We start from the raw sequence: 25,944 nt of genomic DNA on the forward strand, positions 1-25,944 counted from the left end.
TAAACAAGAGGGGGGCCGGGATGAGGCGGCGGTTAATGCTCAGGCGGCGAGCGGCGGCGGCGGCGAGCGAGGCGGCGATCGGGGCCCGGCGCCGACCCTGAGCTCACCCCGACCCGCCCCACCGCGCGCGAGCCCCCGGCCGGGCCCGCGGGCCGCGCGCCCACCATGAACCTGGCGAGTCAGAGCGGCGAGGCCGGCGCTAGCCAGCTGCTCTTCGCCAACTTCAACCAGGACGTCACGTAAGGACGGGCGGGGCCGGGGGTCGGGGTCGGGGTCGGGGTCGGGGGCCCGGGGGGCCTGGACCTGGGAGGGCGGAGGCGCCCCCCACCCCCGGCGGGCCCCCTTCCTTGGGGAACTCTCCAGGCTCTGCCCTGGGAGCCGCGACCTCTGGGCGGGGAAGGGATGGAGCCAGGGGAGGTCGTGTCTTTTCCCCATCTCCAAGAAGGCTTTGTCTTTTCCGTCTCACTTTTCGCCAAGTTGGGCCCGAACTTTGTGGCCTGACCTGTTGTCCCAACCATCTCTGGAGCGGCGGGGGTGGGGGGTGGGTTTCTCCCTCGCATCCCGCCTCCCCCCATCCCCCTTGTTCGTCAGCCTTCTCGCCTCACTCTTTCCGCTCTTCCAGGCTCTTCTCCTCATCTCATCGTGTTAAGGGAACCCCTCGATTTCCTTTTCTTCCTCTCTTGCTCTTCTTTTTGACAGGAAACCTTGATGTCCTCCTCGAGCAAGAAACAAACTTAGCAGTAATTCTGGTCTCTGACCCGGGGAGACGCTGAGCCAAGGGGCGGGTTGTAACAGAGAAACCTCTGAGGAGTCCTGGTGCCTCCGGGAATGGGCCATCCTTGTACTGGAAGAGAGGCCCTTGATGCCAGCCCTTGGTTTCCGAACGCTGTTTGTCCAAACCCTAACGGGTTTGAAGCCGATTCTTCAGAGGCTGTCTCCTGGGGGAACGTGTGAGGATAGCTATTAGAGGAGGTTTCTGGAGAAGGAGGGATGAGTTGTGGGACTGGAAGGGAGGAGGGCCATCTTGGGAAGTGAGTAAGAGGAAGTGATGTAAGAGGGGAGGAGTGGGTCGTTGGCTTCAGGCTAAGTAGTAGGTTGAGTTGTTCCTGGCTCAATGGAATCAGCAAAAGAAAGGTCATTTGTAGAATGGCAAGGCACCAAGTCAGTGGCACGCAGAGGGTGCTCAGTTGCACCTCCCAGAGTTGGGAAAATAGTGCAGAGCCCCCCACCATGGGACTCAGATGAGGCTTGGAAGGGAGCAGATCACCTGTGCCAACTTCAGAGGAGGAAACCGAAGTTCAGGAGCTTCTGAGCAGAGCCTCGGTCTAGACTCCGTTAATTGTGGGGTGGGGGCAGCTTTCCCTACTTCTCTTCCAGCCTCCTTTCCAGTCCACCGTGCTGTTTCTACATGCAGAGTAAGGTCTGGAGGACGAAGAACATAGAGAGCAGACTGTAGCGATCCTTAAAATGCAAACTGCGAAGGGTTAGCGTGGTGACCAGCAGCCTCTCCAAGGAAAGCAGTCTGGACCACCTGTTGCAGGGTTGTGACTGAGAACTGTGTTACACTAATCTGGGTAGGGAAAGGGCAGTTCAAACCAACAATGATTCCATTTTTAAGCCCTTAGTATTTTGAGACCAGTAAGAATGGTAACTTTATGGTTTTTTTATGTCTTGTATAAATTAGAGAATTTCCAAAACATTTTCTACAGTTCTTTCTGTTTTTCACCACTCAAAAGGAAATCAGATACAAGAAAGTATTCTCCTTTACTGTCATTTCAAGTGGCATTCAAACACCAATTTGCCTATATAATAGAAGAATGTCACTCTGGCCTGAAATAAGATCTTTTTGTGCTTAGAAACTGTGTTTTCCCACTCCTCTGTGAGTCCTAAAGTTACTAGTTCAAGACCAGATTCCTGCATCATAATTTTGACTTGCCAGAGAAACCTTGATAGAGTATGAGCAGAAATTATAAGAAATAGTAAGCTAGGATTATACTCAAAGTTTATTGATGAAAGTGACTGGTTTGTTGTAAATGTACGCCAGAGAGTAGAACAGAAGTTCCTGGGGAGGCTTGACCGTTCACTCCTTTTCCTCCCTTGTCCCGTCTCCAGTATTTACATGAAGATAATGTTTCAGAAGGCAGGGATTATTGGATCCACATTCATGGTGTTCAGTGAGAAAATCTGGAACCACTTCACTTAATAGAAAATATATTGTGTGTTATACAGTAATGCTTGAGTGGCAGTATTCCTTTCATATGAAACTATATCTGTCCTGTCTGTGCTAATAATATGGTTTCAAATATTGTAAGTGTTTTTTTTATTCCCTGTAATTTTTATCCTAAAATTCTGGATGTTTTATTTTATTTTACCTTCTTTTAAAAACAAAAAACTAGAACTGGGGGAAAAGAATCAAGAGAAGCTGGTCCCTGTCATCTCCCTCTCCTTGTCTGGTTAGTTCCAATCCTGGCTTCTGAAAGTAACCGTTTGGAAGGCTTGTTTTGGAGGAGTTTTTGGTTTTTTGACTTCAAAATTAAGAAACTAATAGGTGCAGAGTATCGCTTGGCTCTTCGGTCTAAATATCAGGGACTAAGCACTTGCAGGGGTCCCTGTGAGGCACGTGCAGACTCAGGGTTGGGCAGTGGCCGAATCATTTAGAAACCACACTCCTCAAAGAAACAGAAGGACCCAGACTTGACTTCCCTCCCCTTCTGCCTGTAGCGTCAATGCTGTCCGTGTCTGAGTTACGGGCACAGAGACAGTAGGGAGGCATTGGGCTGAATTTACTGCTCCCTGAACCGGGGTTCTTCTAGGTGACATCAGCTATCCTGGAAGGTCACTTCTCTCCTTTTCCCTCATCAGTAGATCCAGGGCCGTGGGAGTAAGGACCCTTTGACCTTGAAGTTCTTGGTGGTTCTGGCCGCGTGTGGAGGGTGTTTTTGAGGAACCAGGGCAGTCACTGGGGAGGATATTGTCCAGCAGCAGTGGCCAGCGGTGAGCTACTGGGGAGCCAGTGGAGTTTGGTGTGACCCATGGGAGGTGCATAATGCATGTAAGGGAGAGGTGAAGGCCCCTCCCACGTGTCCAGCCTGGGTCCAAGACGGACAGTGACAGCACACTATAACAGGGTCAGAGGGGGTCCAGTTTAGGGGGAAGGGGGAACTCCGCTTTGGGTCCAAGACGGACAGTGACAGCACATTATAACAGGGTCAGAGAGGGGTCCAGTTTAGGGGGAAGGGGAACTCCGCTTTGGGTCCAAGACGGATAGTGACAGCACATTATAACAGGGTCAGAGAGGGGTCCAGTTTAGGGGGAAGGGGAACTCTGCTTTGGATATTACTGAGTTTGAAAGGCCTTAGGGATGTCCGGGTGAGGTCTGGGATAGACAGGAGCTTACTTTGGTGGGCCCTGGGGCCTGCCAGGTCTCAGCAGCACTTCAGGTCGCTTCCTTTTGTGGATGTGGGCTGTTCCCACTTCACTCCATCACTGAGTGTGGCTCTTTGGTGAAGATAATGAAAAGGGAAAGCATTAGTGAGCTGGCTGATCACGGGTAAGGGAATAAAGAAAAGAGCGTTAAGAAAATTGTGTTTTTTTTTTCTTTTAAAACGTTTTTTAAATGTTTTCTTAAAAAACATGTTTGTTTTTTAGTGGAAATCCCTGCCTTAGATACTGAGCACTCAAGTTTAAATTCAGTGAGAGACCTGCAGGTAAAGATGGTAGATGGAACATGAGTATTAATTTTGGCTCCCGCTCAGAATCCTGATAAAATGGCAATCAGTAAAATATCAAAAAGATACTTAAAGAGGCTTAAGCCTGAAGAATGAGGAGAATAAGAAAGAAAGGCACCAGCAACAAAATTTTGGAAGCCAGCAAGGGATAAAGGAAGTGGCTCCTCCATCACTGATGGGAAAGGCAGAAAACCAGCCTGTTTGAACCCACAGAACCCCCAAAGGCTCAGGACAGGCGGTCTAGGAAGCTCTACGGTGGAGGAAAGCTGTGTGTGGTGAAGATCCAGAGGGATGGCCCAAAGTGTGGCTCAGAAGCAGTGGCCATCTCCTGCCCCTGAAGGTGAAGGACTGGGCCTTATCTCCAGAGGGTACTGCAGGGTCTCCGGATATTGACACCAGGCATAGAGAAGGCAGGACTAAGGTAGTGAAATGGGGCGTTAAGTAAATCTATCCTTTTTTCTGTTGTTGCTGGTTTTCCCCTTGTCAGTAAAAGATCTCATTGTATTACCTTAAAAAAAAACAACTTTACCGCAGCAACACTTGGTGGCAATAAGATGAATTGTCAGGGAACTCGTATTCTCGTGCTTGTCTGTTACTATAACCTGGCCCATGCTACCTTCGCAGGGTCAGGCAAACCTTGAGGTGTTGTTAAGAGCAGACTCTCCACCAAGTCGGGTACATGAACCTGACTGCTGGTATCCAAGATGTCAATATCACACCTGTTTATATTCCATGCCATCCTTTAAAGGGGTCTGCCTTTATTGGTAAAGTGTATGCTCATGCTGTACCACACGCACCTATCAAAAACAGGTGGTGCATTTTTGTTTACATTTCCCACTGATTGGGATTCACAAGAAAGAAGCCATGCAGTGAAAACTAGCAAAGGTATTTAGTGTCCTAAATCTGTTTGAGCATCTGGAAGAATGTCAGAGAGCTAGTTTTAACAAATTCTGCCTGTTTGGAGCACAGGCAAGGCCCTGGGTATATAAAAATCCAGGTTCTCATTCACTAAATCTGTTTGGTTACGTTTGCCCGTGGAAGAAGCCCCCACAGCTTATTTTACATATAAAACTATTAGGCTTGGTGAGTTGCTGTCCATGTCAACAAGAAATTTGAAGGAGGGCCTGTTAATGCTGGTAGGATGCTTGGAGAGCAGTGGCAACTGTCGGTACAACAAGAGGTGAAAGGTGGTATATGACACGACCGTCTGCCACCTGAACCCTCAGCTCCCATTAGGGTCTGAGAGTTACTTCACTCAGACAGTACAGTTGTTCAGGGATGTGAGTCCAGTTGGGTGTTGCGGGTTTGCCATCCCACACAGAAACCTGTATAAGAATGACTTTTTAAGAGAATCTGAAATGCTGGGGGAAAAGGCTTGGGTGCTTAAAATAGTAACCCTAAGTTGTCTGGAAAACATTTTCCTGGACATCAATTTTCCAGAAGTTACGAATTGTTGAGATTTTATTTTTAGCTTTCCTGAATATTCTTGTGTTTTTATTGGCTCCTGTATTGTTTTTCAGAATAGTTATAGGTAACAATGCCTAATTACTAGTTAATTCAATATAGTGTAGTGTTTTTGCAGAGAAGGATTATTGGAGTCGGTAGAGATTTATTCTGTTTATATCTCTGGGGTGAACCAATTACAATTTGAAAGTTCAATAGTGTTCATAGCAAGTCTGTTCTTTGAATGTGTTTCTTTTACCTAAGTGTGAAAGAGGTTGGAAACCTCAAGTTTCTAATAGATGAAATGGTCATGAAAATAGCCCTAGTTTTTATCTTGGCATACACATACTCGTCGTATGAGCTGTCAGTCTTGTCATTTCTAGGCTTCTGGTTTACCTTCTGCTTCCTCTTGTTGCCTTGCTCTCCCAGACACTGAGTTCCAGAAAGGCCCAGCTCTGAGTCTGCGTGCCCGCTGCTTCCTGCTCTGTGCTCCCGTCCGCTGTTTCTGAGACCCGTGCTTGCAGCTCATTTCTTCCACCTTGGTCAGACAGCAGTAGTCTTCTGCGGGGGAACTGCATCTAGTGTTGCAGCTCTGCCACGCTGGGGATCTGGAGAGGGAGCTTGGAAGTGCTGCCAAGCCTCTTAGCAAGCAGTGGTATTGGGTGGTGAATGTGGGTTCTTACACACAAGGTTGTCCTTCTGGACCAACCCTGCGATGTGGTCTTCCCATTGCAGACTGTGGGTTACCTCTTTGGTCTGGTTTACTTCCATCCCGCTGCTTAGGCTTAGCGCCACATGGCTGAGCGGTGTTTGTGGCAGCCTTACGGCAGTGCCAGGAGACACCGTCACTCACCAAGGGCGCAAATGTCTTTCTTTAAAATTTGCAGTGTTATCTTCACCTTTGGACTCTCCCATACGACCGCGCACGTGTGTCGGGTCACCTGAGAAACCCCAGTGTGTTTTGAGGGGATCATTGGTTTAGGGTCGAGTACTTGTATTTTCATGTCAGACTTATCTTTGAAGTCTCGCGGTCTGTCTTGCTGACAGCCGCCTCTCCTGGCCGTGCGATCCACCCCCTCTTTGCTCCTCTGCCGCCTCTCGCCAGGTGCCAGCTGCGCGAACCTGTGTGTGCTGGTTTCGGGTAGAGATGATGGAGAACGCTTGGTAACGTGGGCCTCGTTTGTGCGTTATCCCTGCCTACACGTCTCAGCTCTTATTTCTGAATTTGGCTTTTTTGCAGGTCTCTAGCTGTTGGTAGTAAATCCGGGTATAAATTTTTCTCCCTTTCTTCTGTGGATAAACTGGAACAGATCTATGAATGCAGTAAGTGTTTGCTTTATTTTTCCCCTTTCTTAAAGTAGACAAGTTATACTTGAATTAGGTTGTATTCTTAATTGAAACATGATGGTTAAAATCCAGATACCTCTTGACCATGGATCTGCCTTCACCTTAGCCTTACTGCCAGGGGGCAGCTGTGGCTGTGAACAGTTGGTATTTGTTCTCCCAGATCAAATCAAAGTGTGCATTTGTATGTTTATAAATGTACATGGAGAAATACTTGAAGTACTTGTTTTATGGGTCCTCTTTTTCAATGCATGATATCACGCCATATTACTCTGTAATGCTCTCCCTTTTAAATGCCAATAAAACCATTTAGGTGTTTCTCATAGAAGACTTCCAGAATGTGAAAATGTTACACACCCCCCCTTGGAATGGTTTCTTTTTTGCCAGTTAGCATCTTACAGTGTTTTTATAGCTGTGTGTCAGAGACCTGCGGGGACTGCAGGAGGGCTGTGAACTTTGACACCTTTCTCAGTCACCTGCTGTGACTTTATGTAGATCATGCCATGGGCCTCAGTTTCTGTGTGTGTGTGTGTAAGGGAGTGAGAGAGAGAGTACTTGCTGTGTGTGTGTGTGTGTGTGTGTGTGTAAGGGAGTGAGAGAGAGTACTTGCTGTGTGTGTGTGTAAGGGAGTGAGAGAGAGTACTTGCTGTGTGTGTGTGTGTGTAAGGGAGTGAGAGAGAGTACTTGCTGTGTGTGTGTGTGTGTGTGTGTGTAAGGGAGTGAGAGAGAGTACTTGCTGTGTGTGTGTGTGTGTGTGTGTGTAAGGGAGTGAGAGAGAGTACTTGCTGTGTGTGTGTGTGTGTGTGTAAGGGAGTGAGAGAGAGAGAGTACTTGCTGTGTGTGTGTGTGTGTGTGTGTGTGTGTGTAAGGGAGTGAGAGAGAGAGTACTTGCTGTGTGTGTGTGTGTGTGTGTGTAAGGGAGTGAGAGAGAGTACTTGCTGTGTGTGTGTGTGTGTGTAAGGGAGTGAGAGAGAGTACTTGCTGTGTGTGTGTGTGTGTGTGTAAGGGAGTGAGAGAGAGTACTTGCTGTGTGTGTGTGTAAGGGAGTGAGAGAGAGAGAGTACTTGCTGTGTGTGTGTGTGTGTGTGTGTGTGTGTAAGGGAGTGAGAGAGAGAGTACTTGCTGAGTGAAGAGTAGTAGGTACAGCCCCTGCCCCAGGGAGAATGGGATGCAAAGGATTGACTCACATACGTAATTATTTCATCCATAGAATTGTAGGTTTACGTGTAGTTGTGAGAAATACTCCAGGTCCTTCTACTCTTTTCCCAGTTTCCCCTGTGGTAACATTCTGCAAAAGTGCCGTATAGCATCCCAGTCAGGAAGGCGACAGGATGCAGTCGGGGTGTGTGTGTGTGTTGTCAGAGTGTGTGTGCCCATGTGTGGTTCCACCCAGCCTGAACGCCCATACCCACCACAGCGATCCCGGGTGGTTCTGACAGTGCAGAGTCCTTCCATTGTCCTTTTGTAATCACACCTGTCTACCCCCCACTCTAGTCACAAATCCCAGGCAGCCAGGAATCTGTCCTCTGGTTCCAGAATGACTGTCATTTCACAAATGTTACATAAATGGAAATACGTAGCTTTTTGAGGGGTTTCTCCGGTGGCTCAGTGGTGAGGATCCTGCCTGCCGACCCAGGAGACGCAGGACATGCGGGTTCAATCCCTGGGTGGGAAAGATCCCCTGGAGGAGGAAATGGCAACACACTCTGCTATTCTTGCCTGGGAAATCCCACCGAGCCCTGACGGTCCATCGGGTCAAAAAAGGGTCGGACATAACTTAGCGACTGAACAACAGACCTTTTGAGAATTGGCTGTTTTCGCTCAGCGTCTTTCCCTGGAAGTTCACCCAAGCTGCGAGGTGTCAGTACAGCACCTTTTCTGTTGCTGAAAGTCTGTGTGCGGACAGGGCCCATCTGCTTCACCTTCACCTGAAACTCCCCCTTCGTAAAAGACATTCGCAGGCAAAAGAGAATTGCAAAGCGGAACACCATGGTTCACCAAAATGAATCGCCTGGCAGAGCACACGTGGGCTGGTTCCAGGCTTGGGCTGTTAGAAATAGAGCTGCCGGAAACATTCATGTCTGGGGTCTCGTGTAGATGTGACATCACTGCTCTGGGATTGGTGTCTAAGTGTGATTGCTGGGTGGTATGTTGGTGTGGGGGTGTTTTTGTTTTTAAGTGCTGAGCTGTTTTCCAGGGAGGCTGTACTGATTTACATTCCTACCAGTAATGTATGAGTGAGCCAGTCCCTCGGGATCCTCGCCAGCCTTTGGTGTGACCAGTACGTTTTATTTTAGCCATTCTGGTGGATCTGTGCAGTGTTACCTCACTGTGGTTTACTTCGTGTTTCCGTGATGGCTAATGACGTTGAATATCTTTTCATGTGCTTATTTGTTTTGGCCCACTTTTTAATGCTGAGTTTTGAGAGTTCTTCATATATCCTCGATGCTAGTCCTTTCTCATGTACGTGGTTTGTACATAGTTTCTCTGTACACGATGCTAACTCTGAAGCCTGCCTGTGGCCTGACCTCGTTAAGAATTCTCTCTACAGAGAACTGAGGAGGTCAGTGTGCTCGTAATCCGTCACTCTGGGGTATGAATTCAAAGAGATTTGCTGTTTATCATTTTAATTATCCACATGGGCATGCAGTTGGGGAAATTGGGTTTTCTCCATATTAATGATGCCAGTATCTGCTTCTGGAATGTTCCACCGTTAGCAACTTTGCTTCCACCATAGTTTGGTGTTCCCTTTTGGAATCCTCCTATACCCGTTAGTGTCCCTTACAAAGGAGGAGTTTCAGTGAATGGTTGTGAAGAGACATCCCGTGTCCACTCTTGGTTTTGTTCACTCCATAAACGTTCATTGAGGACCTGCTGTGTGCCAGCCCTGTTCTGGCTGTGGAGACGCAGCAGTGAGAGTTCCTGCTCTCGTGAGCCCTCTGTTTAAATGGAGGCAGACCAGGAACGAGCAGATGTACTTGTGTCAGATGCCAGGCCAGGGACACAATGTGGAGCAAACACAGATGTAAATCCCACCCCCAAACCCCCGTTAGCACACGGTGAGGACCGCAGGAGAAAAGTCACTTCGGTGTGCCCGAAGCTTGCAGCGGCAGAGTTCTCGGGTCCACCTCGGGCGCCCCTCACTTCGAGCAGTAGAAGGTGTCTGAACCCCCAGGAGGTCCCTGGCTTGTTGCGGCCGCCGGAGGCCGGGATCTGGGCCCTTCCTGAGGAGATAGGTGGAAGCGGGATTCCTCGAGTGCGGGTCCCTGGCTCACGGCTCCTCATCTGTCCTAACATTTACCAGATCTCCTACGAAAGCCTTTCTCCCGCTGTGGAGCCGGTGGGTGCGGTCTGGGTGATGAAGTGTGTCTGAGCCTGAGCGCTTGCTCATCTTCACACTGGCCACCTTCATTTAGCCCCACACACGATCGTTTCCTGTAGGGAGTTTCTTCATAGGAGAAAGGATTCCACTAGGCTTTTCAAATGACTGAAGCATTTATTAAATCTGTGTCCCCACCAGTGCCCGAGTTGTGCTGTTGAGTTGTGGCTGCAGTGATTGGTCATCTGGTTTGAAATGTACAGGATTCCCCACCCCACCCCCACCCGCTGTGCTTGGAAAGGGTCTTGGCACTTCCTCAGACTGAATCCGTTCACTGACTAATGTGTTTCCTTGAAGTTTATTAAGTGGTTTTTGGCACCTTATTTTTCAAAGGCTTTTGATGGAATAAAATGTGATGCCTATTATTATTTTTTTTTTTTGGCTGCTCCAGGCCTTAGCTGTGGCATGGGATCTCTTAGTTGCAGCCTGTGGGATCTCATTCCCTACCCAGGGATCACAGCTGGGCCCCCTGCTTTGGGAACGTGGAGCCTTAACCACTGGGCCACCAAATGTGCTATCTTGATAGCATCATTAGAAGAGTGGTTGTATACTGACCAGCGTGGTAAGGTAGATAGAGATTTCTTTGTTCTTCTTAGTGAACTTCAGTTCAGTTCAGTTCAGTTCAGTCGCTCAGTCGTGTCCCACTCTCCGCGACCCCATGAATCACAGCACACCAGGCCTCCCTGTCCATCACCAACTCCCGGAGTTCACTCAAACTCATGTCCACAGAGTCGGTGATGCCATCCAGCCATCTCATTCTCTGTCGTCCCCTTCTCCTCCCGCCCCCAACCTTTCCCAGCATCAGAGTCTTTTCCAGTGAGTTAACTCTTTGCGTGAGGTGGCCAAAGTATTGGAGTTTCAGCTTTAGCATCAGTCCTTCCAATGAACACCCAGGATTGATCTCCTTTAGAATGGACTGGTTGGATCTCCTTGCAGTACAAGGGACTCTCAAGAGTCTTCTCCAACACCACAGTTCAAAAGCATCAGTTCTTCGGCAATCAGCTTTCTTCACAGTCCAACTCTAATATCCATACATGACCACGGGAAAAACCATAGCCTTGACTAGACGGACCTTTGTTGGCAAAGTGATGTCTCTGCTTTTTAATATACTATCAAGGTTGGTCATAACTTTCCTTCCAAGGAGTAAGCGTCTTTTAATTTCCTGGCTGCAGTCAGCATATGCAGTGATTTTGGAGCCCAAAAAAATAAAGTCTGACACTGTTTCCACTGTTTTTCCATCTATTTCCCATGAAGTGATGGGACCAGATGCCATGATCTTCGTTTTCTGAATGTTGAGCTTCAAGCCAACCTTTTCACTCTCCTCTTTCACTTTCATCAAGAGGCTTTTGAGTTCCTCTTCACTTTCTGCCATAAGGGTGGTGTCATCTGCATGAACTTAGGCCCTTCAGATAGGTGAGGGAGTGCACAGAGGACTCTGAGGGTCAGTGCACTGAAGCTGTGGAATTCCTTTGCTCCTGGAATATTGTGCACCTTTCCTCTTTCATGTTCTTTTATTAAGTAGAGAAAAATAATGTCTCTTAGAGAACAGATTAGCTGCTGCACCGAGATGGTTTTCTGGCGTTTTCCTACACATGGAATCTGAGCAGAGTAGAACTTACTGCTCCAGACTCAGCCTGGCTCAGTTGACCATGACTCTTGACCAACCATCATAACTTCAGATCCTCTTTGTGAGTAACCGCTGCTGCCACAGAAAGAATGAGCCAGAGCTGGTCTTGGGAAAAGCAAGACTGACAACTACTTGTTTTGTTGTTTATTTAACAACAAAAAAAAGACCTTTGCCCCGCAGCACTGGTAGATTTTTGCTTTTAACTCTATATTGTTCTTTCAGACATAAAGTTGCAGGAACGCCCGTGTTTACGCCTTGCCCGCCGTGTGTGCCCTGTTTGTTTTATCGCTCTCTCTTTCCCTCTGGTGTCCTTTTCTGTTTACCTGAAGGTGTATGATGTGCAATTATGTGGTCTCTCTTCCCTGAAACGCTACTGCAGTGAAACCGTACCCTGGTAGACAATATGAATAAAGGTTGCAGATTTATTGTTTGTAAAATGCCACAGAAGTTTGCAAGGAAAAATTGGCCTTTTCAGATTCTACGTCATATTGTTTGTAAAATGTCACGGAAGTTTGGAAGGAAGAGTTGGCCTTTTCAGATTCTGTGTCCTGTGTCATCTTGCATTTTATGTTTCTGAGCTAGGACCTCGGACCTCACAAGGCCTTCGGTTCAGAAACGAAACACAAGCGTAGGCTGTCCATCTCAGTCCAGAATGGGCAGACTGGGCGCTGACTGGAATAGTCCCCTCAGTGAGATGTGCCGTGATGGGTCTCCAGCAGGGCAGCCTAGGACCCTCTCTGCCTGCGTCTGTTGTGGCGGAGGATCAGGTGGGCTGCACACGCGCATGTCCTCTGAGCACCCGGCAGGGCGGTGCTGTGCTGGTTCGCAGCTTGGCTACCCCCCTTTCGTCCCATGGAAAGTTTTATCACCACCAGCTCTGCAGTGTGCCAGGAGAACAACATTCTTTCTTAAAGAAAGTATTTTCTTCCATTTGGATGGGCATCTCTAGGAAGAAAGTTCAGCACAAACTGCCTGAGGCTACCACGATGGGCTGTGAGAGCCAGGCCTCTGGGCATGCCCATGCTGCTCTGCTCCCCAGGCGTCAGCCTGGTTCCCAGCGCTGTCGGCCGTGCCCGGGGGGCTGAGCCATGCACGCCTCCGTGTAGTGGACATGATGGCTCACTCGGGGTCTGTGGACACTGTGGCTGCTTGTTTTCAAAAGTTCTCTCAAGAGTGAGGTGATAACATAGGAATGTTGGAGCTGGAAATAATGGAGCAGAAAAATAAGTAAACCTGAACCACCAGCAGGGTGTGACCCACGAGCAGTGAACCTGGCAATGTGTGAACCACCTGCAGGGTGTGAACCACCAGCAGGGGGTGAACCACGAGCAGTGAACCTGGCAATGTGTGAACCATGAGCGGGGTGTGAACCACGAGCAGGGTGTGAACCAAGAGTGGTGAACCTGGCAATGTGTGAACCACCAGCGGGGTGTGAACCACGAGCAGTGAACCTGGCAATGTGTGAACCATGAGCGGGGTGTGAACCACGAGCAGGGTGTGAACCACGAGCGGTGAACCTGGCAATGTGTGAACCACGAGCAGGGTGTGAACCACAAGCAGGGTGTGAACCACGAGCAGTGAACCTGGCAATGTGTGAACCACGAGCAGGGTGTGAACCACGAGCGGGGTGTGAACCACGAGCGGGGTGTGAACCACGAGCGGTGAACCTGGCAATGTGTGAACCACGAGCGGGTTGTGAACCACAAGCAGGGTGTGAACCACGAGCAGTGAACCTGGCAATGTGTGAACCACCAGCAGGGTGTGAACCACAAGCGGTGAACCTAGCAATGTGTGAACCACCAGCAGGGTGTGAACCACCAGCGGGGTGTGAACCACGAGCAGTGAACCTGGCAATGTGTGAACCATGAGCGGGGTGTGAACCACGAGCAGGGTGTGAACCACGAGCGGTGAACCTGGCAATGTGTGAACCATGAGCGGGGTGTGAACCACAAGCAGGGTGTGAACCACGAGCAGTGAACCTGGCAATGTGTGAACCACGAGCAGGTTGTGAACCACAAGCAGGGTGTGAACCACGAGCAGTGAACCTGGCAATGTGTGAACCACCAGCAGGGTGTGAACCACAAGCGGTGAACCTAGCAATGTGTGAACCACCAGCGGGGTGTGAACCACCAGTGGGGTGTGAACCACGAGCAGGGTGTGAACCACGAGCGGTGAACCTGGCAATGTGTGAACCACCAGCGGGGTGTGAACCACGAGCAGGGTGTGAACCACGAGCGGTGAACCTGTTAATGTGTGAACCACGAGCAGGGTGTGAACCACGAGCAGTAAACCTGGCAATGTGTGAACCACCAGCAGGGTGTGAACCACAGGCAGTGTGTGAGCCTGGCAGTGTGTAAAGGTAGATCGCTTTGTGAAGGTGTGTTCCTGAGAGGTCCAGGCAGATTGCATCCTAGGGCTGAAGGGGTGGGGTCCTCTGGCTGGTTTTTGCTGAAGCGGAGACGAAAGTGCATGGCCCTTTCAGGGGTTGGCGGTTCCTCTGCCCTTTGCGGGCAGCCTCGGCCATTCTCTGACTTTTCTGGCACCTTTGGAAGCCTGATGGAAGTTGTGGGTACTTCCCAGAGAAAAACCCAATAGTTAGTGTGTGATGTCGGCCGTCTGAGAGCCTGTGGAAGCCTGTGTGTGCTCCTGGTCCAGGGCCATGGTTGGAGAGGATCACGGCGAGGGTTCTCCGCCCTCCCTGATACAGGCTGCGGCCCCCGTCTGCCTGTCTGTCCATCACTGTTGCTCAGCGCCCTGTGCTCGCCATGTCAGATCTCAGCATACTGGTCAGAATTCACATGGATGCAGTAGTCTGCCTGTGGGTTTTTTTAATAGCTTTTTGAGATGTAATTTGGATGCCAATAAAAAACCACCTGTTTAAAGTGTACAATTCAGCAGGTTCCAGTATATTTACTGGGTTGTGCAACCTACCTTAATGTAATGTTAAAACATTTCTATCACTCCAAAGAACCCCTGAGTCCAATAGTGGCAGGGTGGCTGCTCCCCACTCCCCCACCCCTCAGCCCTGGGCAACCGCTAATCTCCTTTCTGCCGCTGTCGATCTGGTGCTCTGGAAGTTTCAGATAAATGGAATCACGTGGGCCCGGCTTCCTTCACGTGGGATGGTTTCATGGCTCTGCCATGCTGGAGCGCGGATGAGCACTTCCTTTCTGTTTCTTGCCCAGTGACATCACAGGGTGTGGATGTGCTGTGTTTTGTTGATGGACGAACAATGGATGTGCCGTCATCTTGGTGTTGTTTACCCTTTGGCTGCTGTGCATGCTTGTGTGCAGGTTATGGTGTGGGTGTGTATTCAGAAACTTGGGTTTTTTAATGTTCGTCTTTTTTGCGTTTCTTAAATCATAACTGAAATGAGGCTTGACTCCGGCAGTCATTGCCCTCTGCATGGTTGTCTCCTAGTTGCTTCTTTCCTGCGCTCCCTCTTACTGCTTGAAGGCACAGGAGCCGTTCGATGGAGGCTGCGGATACTTCTTCTGGGCCGTTCGCTTCTCCTCCTCACTCGTGGTCTCTTTGCCCTCCTTGATGTTTTGTGTCCAGCCCTTCTCTTGAGGCTTTCGGAATCCTCCCTGTTCTGGGTACATAAGCACTCTCTCATGTCTTCCTTTGGTTCTTTGGCTTCGGGTTTTACATTAAATACCTGACCCACTCTCAGCTGCTTTTGATGTAAGAAATTTTCCACTTATTTCATGAGCTGGAAAAGACATTTTTCCTGTGTCTTCGTTTGTTGAACGGGAACGTCAAGATGACGAGCCTCTAGTTGAAAAGTCAGCAAAGAGAAGGATGGTTGAGGCCAAACGGCAGAACGATGACATTTGTGAGTCTAGATGCTGGGTATTCGGAGGTTCGTCACAGTGTTCGCTCTTAGGAATGTTTGCAGCTAAAAACAGCTTGGCTGCCTCCATGCCACACTTCCCCTGTTGTTAAAATGCTAGAAAGAAGTTTCTTATGCTTTTTCTCATGAAAGTTTCAAAAATTTTTCAAACTTAGAGTGGGGTGGGAAGCTAGGCAGACGCCTCATGCCGAGGTTTCTTTACTTTCTCTGCCCTTGGTTCAAGCAAATGAACGTCCATCCCTCTCCTCGTCTCACCATTTTGTTAACGGAAGTTTTCACACACAGAGAAAAGTGGGAAGTATTTTATAGCCAGTACCCAGGTCCCGAGGGTCTGGAGTCTGTTGTGAGCTTTGTACTTGCCTGTCCATCTTGTGTGTCTATATTTCAAAGCACCTTGCAGACAGCCATCTGTACACAGCCTCTGTGTACAGTCAGTACGCTCGTATTTACACACACGTCTGGAGGAAACATCCCGTGTCTGACTAACGCCTGTACATCCATGTGGCCTGGACTCCCTTCCGGGCTCACCAGCACCCCAGAAAGCCCCCTCACCCCACCCCCAGGGGGCAGGCCATGCTCTGGGTTTCCTGCTGTGGCTTGGTTTTGCCTGTTCTCCAGGAGCTTGACTTTACTGCCCATCCCATTCCACGTGATAGCAAACCCTGTTTTATTCCCACAAATGTGTGTCACGTCGCCTTGGGCTGACTCCCCCTGGATGGGCCCTGTGCCAAGCACATCAGAGTTCAAACCCACATGGAGATGACCCAGGCCACCGCATTTTCCTGGAAAGAGTTTCTGTCTTAATACAGGGACCTTTGGAACTTACTTGTTCACTTTAGTCATTTGGTTTCTAAACTGACTCACGTGTTTTTAAGGTAAAGCGTGGAATTTAGTGACAGGGCTGGTTGGAGGGAGCCCTCGGTCTTGTGTATGGGCACACCTGGTCACGGTGGGGTCAGGCCCTGCAGGCCCCCGGCTTGTGACCTGTCGTTCTCTGTCCTCTGAGCTCAGGGCCTCACAGAGTAGAGTATGGCCTCGGGCCATTGTTAGGATGATGAACGGATCCATGCTTAACCCAGGCTCAGCTGCAGCTCAGGTCCAGACAGCTGCCGTGGAGTCCTGCCTTCCAAAATGCTCTTTGCTCCTTCCCTGAACTGACCCAAGTGACCACAAGTAAACCCAGGTTGGGAGTGAGGGAGCTGGGGGTGGGGCAGCCCCGGGAGTCGGGGTGAGGTGACAGCTGTGAAGAGTCCACCATGCCCCTGTTTTCTGGGCGGGTTGCTGTGCGCGCAGTTTCTAAGCACAGTCTTCTGAGCGGGGGTGTCCCCATGTAAGTGGGGTGCAGGGACCTAAAGAGCAGAGAGCAGACCGCGCTGGAGTCCGTAAGCCCCTGCTCCCAGTCAGGTGGCTGCGAGCCCCCAGACGTGGAGTCACGCGGGAGTGCTTGGGGGCCCGTCGTTTGCCAGGTCCAGCCCGTGTGGAATGGGTGGCCTGCCCATGGCTGAGAGCTGGGGGTCTCTGAGGAGCAGGCCCTCCTTTCAGGGTATGGGGTGACCTGTGGACAGCTCGCCTGGGCCTTGTAAACCGTGAACTTGACCTGGGGGGTGCGCCCCCAGCCGCCCCCGAGCTGTCTGCAGGGAGCCTGCCCTTAGACACGTATTTGTGTGCAGGACCCCTGGTGCTGGTTGACAGGGATACACACTCACGTGGGTTTGTTTTCTCCCTCCTTTCAGCTGACACTGAAGATGTGTGCATCGTGGAGAGATTGTTCTCGAGCAGCTTGGTGGCCATCGTCAGCCTCAAAGCTCCCAGGAAGCTGAAGGTTTGCCACTTTAAGAAGGGGACCGAGATCTGCAACTACAGCTACTCCAACACCATCCTAGCCGTGAAGCTCAACAGGCAGGTGGGCGGCGCTCCTGCTCACCGCCCTGGGGCCCTGGTTTCTGGGGGGCTTGGCTGCGAGGCCGTTCCAGCAACCTCGGAGCAGCCATTGGGCCTCAGGCAAATCCCGGCCACCCTGGTCTCACACCTGCTCGCCTCACAGCCCGCTGGGTTCGGCTCTGCTCTCTCGTCTCAGCAGTTTTGCTCAGACTACCCCGTGCCTAACAATGCCCTGGCTAGTGCTGTTAGCTTTACCCATCCCTTAAGACATGAGCCTTCTTTTACAAGTTACCTTTTTAAAAAAACCTCTGAGCATCTTTTTTCTTTCCGTGCTGTGTGGCTTATGATATCTTAGTTCCCTGACTAGCGATTGAACCCAGTCCTGAGCAATGAAAGCAGAGTCCGGACCACAGGACTGCAAGGAACTCTTTATCCCTTTTTAACTGTTTAACTTTTAACTAAAGATGAAAGATTTACTACGTTTTTGTGTCTGCCCCAAAACCCACAAGAATGTCTGGCCTGGAGCGTGGGCCTGGTGGCCAGGTCGTGAGGTAGAGCCCGCGATGGCGCGTGGCAGCGGTTACTCGCAGCTTCAGTCGGCATCGGGTTCTGAAAGCAGCAGGCCTTCACCAGGGCGACCCCAGCCTCGACGTGGTTTTCGTGAGGGGAGGACCAAGAGCAAAACAAAATCAGATCCCATTTTTTTTAGCTAGGGACCACTTTCTATCATGTTGAATGACACCGCACAGTTAGAGGTCCTCGGCCAAGCGGAGGACGGAGTTGTAGGCGGGGGCTCAGCCCCAAGGGAGTGAGGGGCGCGGTGGTGCGTGGGGACGGGGCCTGGAGCACCGTGCGCATGCGGTGATGGGCGGGGCCTGGAGCACGGTGTACATGTGATGGGCGGGGCCTGGAGCACGGTGTACATGTGATGGGCGGGGCCTGGAGCACCGTGCGCACGTGATGATGGGCGGGGCCTGGAGCACGGTGTACATGTGATGGGCGGGGCCTGGAGCACCATTGCGCACACGGTGATGGGCGGGGCCTGGAGCACCGTGCCCACTCGGGGCTCTGGAAGGAGCGTGGTGTCCGGTGCAGGAGGCCCTAACTGAGGCTCGGAATCTGGCTCTCCCTCACATCCTGCTTCCGTGTCCACGTCCCTCGCAGAGGCTGATCGTGTGCCTGGAGGAGTCTCTCTACATTCACAACATCCGGGACATGAAGGTGCTGCACACCATCCGGGAGACGCCCCCGAACCCCACCGGTGAGTGGGGCAGGGCGGCGCTGCCATTCCGAGGCCTCTGTCCGTGAGAGAGTTTTCTCTCTTCTTCGGTCCCACAGGGTTAGACAGTGTTGCTCTCAGTTGGTCACCGTCCATCTGATGCTGGTTTCCTGACCGCGCAGCTGTGGGCTGGGTTAGCCTGCAGACTTGAGGTTTCGGATCAGTTCCAACCGTGGCCTTAGTGCATTTGAGCAGGCCTGGGGGGCGGGGGCTTGGAACTAAAAGGCCCAGCGATGACAACCCAGGTCGCGTCAGAGTTCGTGGCCTCCCTGTCTCACTGAGCACGTGCCGGCTGCTGGTGGCACCCAGGGACCCTGACCTGACCCGCTTTGTCCCCGTGTGTTGCTCACAGGCCTGTGTGCGCTGTCCATCAACAACGACAACTGTTACCTGGCCTATCCGGGCAGTGCCACCATCGGGGAAGTGCAGGTCTTCGACACCATCAACCTGGTGAGGTTCTGGGGAGCAGTGTGATGCCCCTCGTCCCTCAGGCAAGGGCAGGAGCCTCCAGCCTCCTTGTTCCCTGGCTCAGTGGCTCGATTCCTGCCACGGCCTCCTGATGGCTGAGCCGGTCGGGTCATTCTGCCTCCAGCTGTGCTCCTGTTCCCCCATGCTGAGCACCCGGCAGTGTGAGTGCCAGAGGGAATGGAGGAAGCTCCAGAGTCTCCATGGGGATGTTGCTTCACTTTTTTTTTAAGGCTCTGAGTGGCATTTCCTTGCCCCCTCCCCAACCCCTTGTTAATCGGGTGGACTTGGCGGCTGTGTTAACCATGCAGGGGTTTCCATAACAGCCATGGGCCTTCTCAGCGGGTGACTTTGTGGGCATTGAGAGTAGTCGCGCAGTCACAGTAGTCATGGGGTGACTTTCCCTCTCCTCCAGAGAGCTGCGAACATGATCCCGGCTCACGACAGCCCGTTAGCTGCCCTGGCCTTCGACGCTAGTGGAACCAAGCTCGCCACTGCTTCTGAGAAGGTAAGGCAGCCACATGGAAACCCGGAGTCCCGCCAGGTCGTCCACCTCTGTTCACACAGCCGGGTCTCCAGAGTGTTGTCTGTCCCCACCACTCACAACCTGGCCCACCTGACAGCCTGGAGGGCCGCCTGCAGCCACGCACACCTGAGCCAAGCGAGTGTGGTAGCTGAGGCGTGCTGGGCCAGGGTGCGTTTGGCTGTCCTGTCAGGGAGCGCCACAGCTGTGACTGCAGGGCCCTCAGCGTTAGGATGAGCAGTGATGGCGTTTCACTGTGTGCATGGCAGAGCAGGGTGTGTTCTCACGGCGCCTGGCGAGGGACGGGGTGCAAGACTCGGGGCATGCGGCTGGGACAGCTGTCGGCACCCATCCACCAACATCCGATGAGTGAGAAACCTGAGGCTGGCACCCCTGAGCTCAAGTTCCTTTTTCTCTTCTCCCCTCCCTGCTGCAGGGGACTGTGATTAGGGTGTTTTCCATTCCAGAAGGACAGAAACTCTTCGAGTTCCGGAGAGGAGTGAAGAGGTAACGTGTGCAAATGTCCAGAATGCAATCTGGAGCGTCTATTCTCAATTCCGTTTCACGTTCTCTGTGACCAGCAGTGGGCACTCGAGCACTGGGGACCCCCATCAAGGAGCCAGCGATCTCAGCCCAGCTGGCGGGGCAGGAGGGGCTTGGGGTCTTGTGGGAGGTCAAGGGGTATTGTTATAGAGGCAAACTGGGTTTTGTTGTTTGTGATTGCCCTGAGCGCCGAGCCACGTGGCCCGATAGCCTGGGCTGTGGAAGGAGGAGCTTGCCCAGCCAGGCCCGGGGTGAGTAGGCACTGGGGGCTCCTGACCTGGGCCGCAGCTCCTCCCCTTCTCCTCGGCTCTGAAAACCCGTAAGCAGCTCCCCAGCCCTGCTCCCACCAGCAGATGGCTTTGGCCCGCACGGTGTTTCTCTAAAGAAACCGCAGCGCGCAGCTGCCCTGTGGCGCTACGTCCGCGTCCCTGCCTGGGGGGACCTGACCCATGGGACCCGGAGCCCCCTTCTCCGGGGCCTCCCAGAGGCGATCTCAGCTGCCGGCCCTCCCTGTGCCCTGCTTCCTGTCTCTCTCCTTCCTTCCTCTCTTCGCTTTTCCTCGCGCTCGTCTTTCTGGGTCTCTCTCCTTTTGCTGCTCCTGCTCCTGTGTCTGCGTTTCTGCCCTGAGGCCCTGCCCCCCGGCTCCGCTCTGAGCAGCTCACTGCTCTGTCCTCAGCCACCGTGTCTGTGCCCGGGGACGCCTCCGTGTCCCCAAGCCACCTGCCGAGGTTTCCCACGTTTCTCCTGCCTGCTGGGTGCTCCACCCAGCGGCCAGAGCGTGGCCCCGACACCCACCGTGCTGCACACTGCATGTCCCAGGGAACATCCCTGCCCCCCTCCTGCGCCTGAGCCTGAGGGGTGCTCGCCATGGCCTCGGCTCCTGTTCCCCAGGTTCCGTCCCTCAGGCCGAGCGTGCTGGCTGTTCCTCCAGGGGGGAGTGTGACAGAGCGGGGCAGCCCCACCTGGCGCCTCTCGGGGCCTCCCCCGTCCCCGGGTTTGCAGGACCCCATGGTGCTGCAGGCTCCCCATGTCCTTGCTTTCCTGCCGTGGCGTGCTTCCCTTCCCTGTCCCTCCCAGCTCCTCAGAGGAAGCGTCTCCACGCAGGCCCTGGCCGTGACCTGCGGGCTCCTGCACCTTCCAGTTGGTCGAGTGCCCCCTCCTGCCTCTCCCCCAGCGTCTGCAGCAACTTTCCGTCGCTGCTCAGCCCTCTCCTCGCCGCGCTGGGCCCGGGCCCCACCTCCCTCAGGCTCCTCTGGGCGGGAGCCACATCCGAGCCTTCACACGTGCTGGTGCGCCGTGAGCTGCAGAAACACGGGTGGGACAGGGCTCAGTGCACCGTGTGGTCACAGGGTTATGAGGAAATGCAGGCTTTGGGATTTTTACAGTGATGTTTTAAGGAGAACTAGAATTTTAGGTGGAGAAGGCAATGGCACCCCACTCCAGTGCTCTTGCCTGGAAAATCCCATGGATGGAGGAGCCTGGTAGGCTGCAGTCCATGGAGTCGCTAAGAGTCGGACACAACTTCAGTGTAACTTTTCACTTCCATGCATTGGAGAAGGAAATGGCAACCCACTCCAGTGTTCCTGCCTGGAGAATCCCAGGGACGGACGGGGGAGCCTGGTGGGCTGCCGTCTATAGGGTTGCACAGAGTCGTACACAACTGAAGCGACTTAGCAGCAGCAAAATTTCAGGATGTTGAAAGTTTGCTCTTAAACATTATCGAGGTTGCCAGTTCATGCTTTTCCGTGACAAGAATTGCTATAATCTCAATGATTAGGTTTCTTTTGCTAAGCTTAGGGCTGTAAGTCCAGCCTGATTCTGCTAAAAATGGTTTAATGAAGCCCCGATTCCCTGCATCACATGGCCGCGAGAGGCCTGTTAAAGGACGGCTCGGTCAGGGCGTCAGCTTTCAGACTCTCTCCCTCCTCACGTTCTGAGAAGGTGACTGGAAAGGAATAAGAAGGTCCTGTCACGGGGACCTTCCATCTCTGTGACTTCCCTTCCGGAGCGGGCAGCGGTGCCGGTTGCCCTCTGCCCTGCGTCGCGTCCGGGCGACAGCGTGACCGACCCTGTCCCTGTGACCAGCGTGTCCCTCTGTCCTCCACATCCGGGCGACAGCGTGACCGGCCTGTCCCTCTCACCCCAGGTGCGTGAGCATCTGCTCCCTGGCCTTCAGCATGGACGGCATGTTCCTGTCCGCCTCCAGCAACACTGAGACTGTGCACATCTTCAAACTCGAGACTGTGAAAGAAAAGTGAGTCGCAGAGACGCTGAGAGGGACACGGGGCCCTGCGTCCGCCGACGGGCGGAAGCGTGAGCACTGTCCAGAAGGCTCGTGGGGGCTCAGCAGCGGGACGGGTGGGGTTCGAGAGGGGCCTGCTGGATGGGGCGGCAGAGGGGGACCGTCCAGGGAGGGGCACTGCCTCCCTGTCACTCAGAGGCCTTTTCCATTTGTGCAGTGGTTGATTAAAGAGTACGTGACTGCGGCAGTGTGCGTGGTGAAGGGCGTGGTTCTGCCTTGTCGTCTCTGAGGTTCTGTGGCGAGCCCCCCGCTAGGATGGGTGCTGTTATCTGCTGTGTGGGCACTCTGAGGCCCCTGCAGGGTGGCTCACACATCTAAACGAGATGAGCACAGCAGAGATGGGCTGCGGGAGCACGCAGCTGGGGCTGTGCTTGGAGGCTTCCCGATAGAAAGATGCAGGGGTCCTGGACGTGGGCCTCACATCCTCAGCTACAGAGCAGGGGCTGGTCGTTCCCTGGCCCCTCTGCAGACCCTCTGAAGACACACTCTGTGATGTCCCCAAGGTCCCCACGAGCCTGGGAGATGTCTCTTGAGTCTCGGAGCTGAGCCTTGCCTCCGCGTGAGGGGCACATGGTCGTTCTCAGCCAAGGGCCCATGTGTGTCTGACAGCGTGTCCTCCTCCCAGGCCTCAGGAGGAGCCCACCACCTGGACCGGCTACTTCGGGAAGGTGCTCATGGCATCCACCAGCTACTTGCCCTCCCAAGTGACAGAGATGTTTAACCAGGGCAGGGCCTTCGCCACGGTGCGCCTGCCTTTCTGTGGCCACAAGAACATCTGCGCACTGGCCACGTGAGTCGGGGCGGGGAGCTGCCTCAGTCCCGTGCGTCCAGCCGGGAGCAGGGTCCCAGGCCACTGGGGGTGACCTGCACACCTGGCCCTCTGGTTTAGACCAGAGTCGCATGGACACAGAGGGGGCCGTAGGCGGACGCTGCTAGGGAACCCAGATGTCCTCCCCACAGCGTCTGATTCTCCACGCTTCCTCTTCCCGGTGTTGGGAGCATTTAGGAAGCATCGTTAGTTCAGAACCCCATGAGAGGGCCGGTGTGTGACCCCGGGGCCTCCTGCACTAGCAGCCGCACGAGGCCCAAGGCTCTGTCTTCTCGTGTGTGGGCAGTGTGTGTGCACGAAACTGCACTCGCTCGTTTGGGGTGGGGCGTTCTGGCTGTTAGCTTAATAAGAACTTTGTGGAAGTTTCGGTTCTAGAATTTGGTTGCTCTTTATCCTCACTAGAATCCAGAAGATTCCCCGACTGCTGGTGGGCGCCTCGGACGGGTACCTGTACATGTACAACCTGGACCCCCAGGAAGGGGGCGAGTGCACCCTCATGAAGCAGCACCAGTGAGTGGGCTGTGCCTCCACTGGGTGGGCGGGGGCCCCTGTGGGTGGGGGCGGCTTGCTCGTTTTCCCAGAGCCAGGGACCCAGAGACTCGGGTCTCTGCATGACCACCCATCGGTGTGGGTGCGAGCTGTGCCTGGCTCAGCACCCAGCAGAGACCGGAGCAGCTGGGGCACACTGTTCCTGTTAGGGTAGGGCAGTGTCTCGGGGCAGGACCGCTGAGGATGCAGCTCAGCTTAGTGTCGTGCCCAGAAGGGGCGACTGCAGGGTGCCATCTGTGATGTGGGGCGAGTTCTTCAGGAGCCCGGGGTCCCACTGAGACGCTGCTGTTGTCTTTGAAAAGAAAGAATAAACGTTAGTTAATTGGGAGGTAGTGCCGTTGGGTTTTCTGTCTTTCAACAGTGGTACCATAATATTCTCACAATCAGGGCAAACATGGGGGTGATTGCGTTATATTACAGAGTACTCGGGTTTTGGTCTTCAGTCTTAGAAAGCGCGGTGTGGTTGCCTTTCTAGATCCGGCTCTCTTAATCAGGCTGAGCGTGTGGAAATCCCTGTGACCACTCTCGGGGGAGTCACCCCGTGGGTCAGCGCAGCGGCTGCACGCGTGGCCCTGACTGTCCTTGCTGGGATCTTTCCTCCTCCAGGTTGGACGGCAGCATGGAGACAACCAACGAGATCCTGGACTCCACGTCCCACGACTGCCCCTTGGTGACGCAGGCGTACAGCGCAGCCGTGGCCAAGGGTCCGCACGTGCCTTCGTCCCCGACGGCGCTGGGTAAGGGCTGGGCCGAGCCTGGGGTGCAGCACCGCGGCCCACGGGTTTCGCCCTCGCAGAGCTGCCCTCCTGCCTGCAGCGCTCAGGCCTGCTGCTGTAATGCAGTTTTCCAGGCCTCCTGAGGCTGAGTCCATTTTTGAAGCAGACAGCCCTGTGGCTCCAGGTGCCTGCAGACCATCCACCACCTGCCTCCACTCGGCTCAGATTCTGCCCAAAACCCTTGGTCTTGACCCTCCTGCCTGTGGCATGGGTCAGCGAGCGGGCCGAGGCAGGAGGGGGCCAGCGCCCCGGGCGGTATGCGGTCGCCCAGCGCCACCCTCCTGCTTACTGTTTCACTCTTGAGGTGAAGGCAGCATGTGCTTCAAGGAGGCTCTGAGCATCCTTTTCACGGTTCTGGGCACACCACCACCCCCGACCCCAGAGGGCCATTTGCAGCCTGTCCACTGGGTCCCCATTAGCGCCCAGCTCCTTCCTGACCTGCGTGGGTCTTGGAAAGTCAACTGTCTCTTGAGTGGCTCAGGGCTGTAGAGCGCTTGCTGGTCAGGGAGGAGGTGAGAATTCCACATCCTGTGGGCCATGAGCTCCCTGCTGGCCCAGGTCCCACTTCGGGTCGGCCGCCCTGGGGAGGCTGCCCACTGAGGGGGTCGGCCTCCGTGAGGGGACTGCCCACTGGGGCTTGGCCTGCCTGAGGTGCCACTCTCTCCGCAGCCTACACGGAGGAGCTGGGCGCCGCGGGCGGCTCGGGGCTGGAGGACGAGGCCAGCGCCCTGCGGCTGGAGGATGACAGCGAGCACCCTCCCATGATTCTGCGGACGGACTGACCGCGACTTGGGACCTCGGGCCCCGAGGCAGAGAACACTGGCTGACAGAGGACTTCGCAGTCACGCTGCTATGAACTTTGACCCGAGCTGGGGAGAGGATGCAGAGACTCCTAAAGAAAAAAGAAAAAAAAATAGTAGCTGTAGTCTCATTCCGTACCATTGAGAAATACATTGTTTTCACTTCAGTGGCTTTTAATCCTGCTTATGAATTTTTAGCTTTTCGTCGGTTTTCTCTTTTTTTGCCAAAATCAGCTGTTTGGTGAAGCCCTCAGAACACCTTTGCTTTGCATGTATACGTGTGCCAAGCCAGCCAGGAGCTCTGGAGCCGGCTCATAACAGCCCGCAGGCGTCTGGGGTTTTCCGTCTGTGCAGACAGCGCAGGCCTGAGAAGGCAGCGGCGAGCGCGCATCTGGTCCTGCCTGGGCGGGCCGGGCGGCGGCCGTGGGGGCCTTTCCCCTGGAGCCCCTCCGGGACCATTCCACCCCTCCCCCACCCCGGTTTATTTTGTTAATTAAATTCTTTCCAAATTGGATTCTTCTGGGATTTCTTCTGCGGTAGACTCCCGTTTCTGGTCTTGCCTTCCGGGTGCGTGTTAAGAGAAAGAGGTTCTTCCTGAAACTGAAGACCTTTCCTTCCGACAG

The 25,944-nt window shown here is 53.4% G+C and overlaps 1 protein-coding gene across 1 annotated transcript; it reads left to right on the top strand.

Annotated features, from left to right (window-relative positions):
• On the top strand, window positions 1-25,488 carry WIPI2 (WD repeat domain, phosphoinositide interacting 2). The gene is made up of 12 exons (XM_055410395.2): window positions 1-239; window positions 6,412-6,494; window positions 17,108-17,277; window positions 18,420-18,516; window positions 18,887-18,984; window positions 19,415-19,507; window positions 19,959-20,029; window positions 22,212-22,319; window positions 22,993-23,157; window positions 23,599-23,706; window positions 24,352-24,482; window positions 25,191-25,488. The coding sequence occupies exons 1-12, from the start codon at window positions 166-168 to the stop codon at window positions 25,301-25,303; spliced, it is 1,311 nt and encodes a 436-aa protein (XP_055266370.1). The 5' UTR covers window positions 1-165; the 3' UTR covers window positions 25,304-25,488.
• The last annotated feature ends 456 nt before the right edge of the window (window positions 25,489-25,944 follow it).

The sequence above is a fragment of the Moschus berezovskii genome, chromosome 27, assembly GCF_049115385.1.
Source record: "Moschus berezovskii isolate FMDL1 chromosome 27, NW_MosBer_1.0, whole genome shotgun sequence".
Lineage (NCBI taxonomy): Eukaryota > Metazoa > Chordata > Mammalia > Artiodactyla > Moschidae > Moschus > Moschus berezovskii.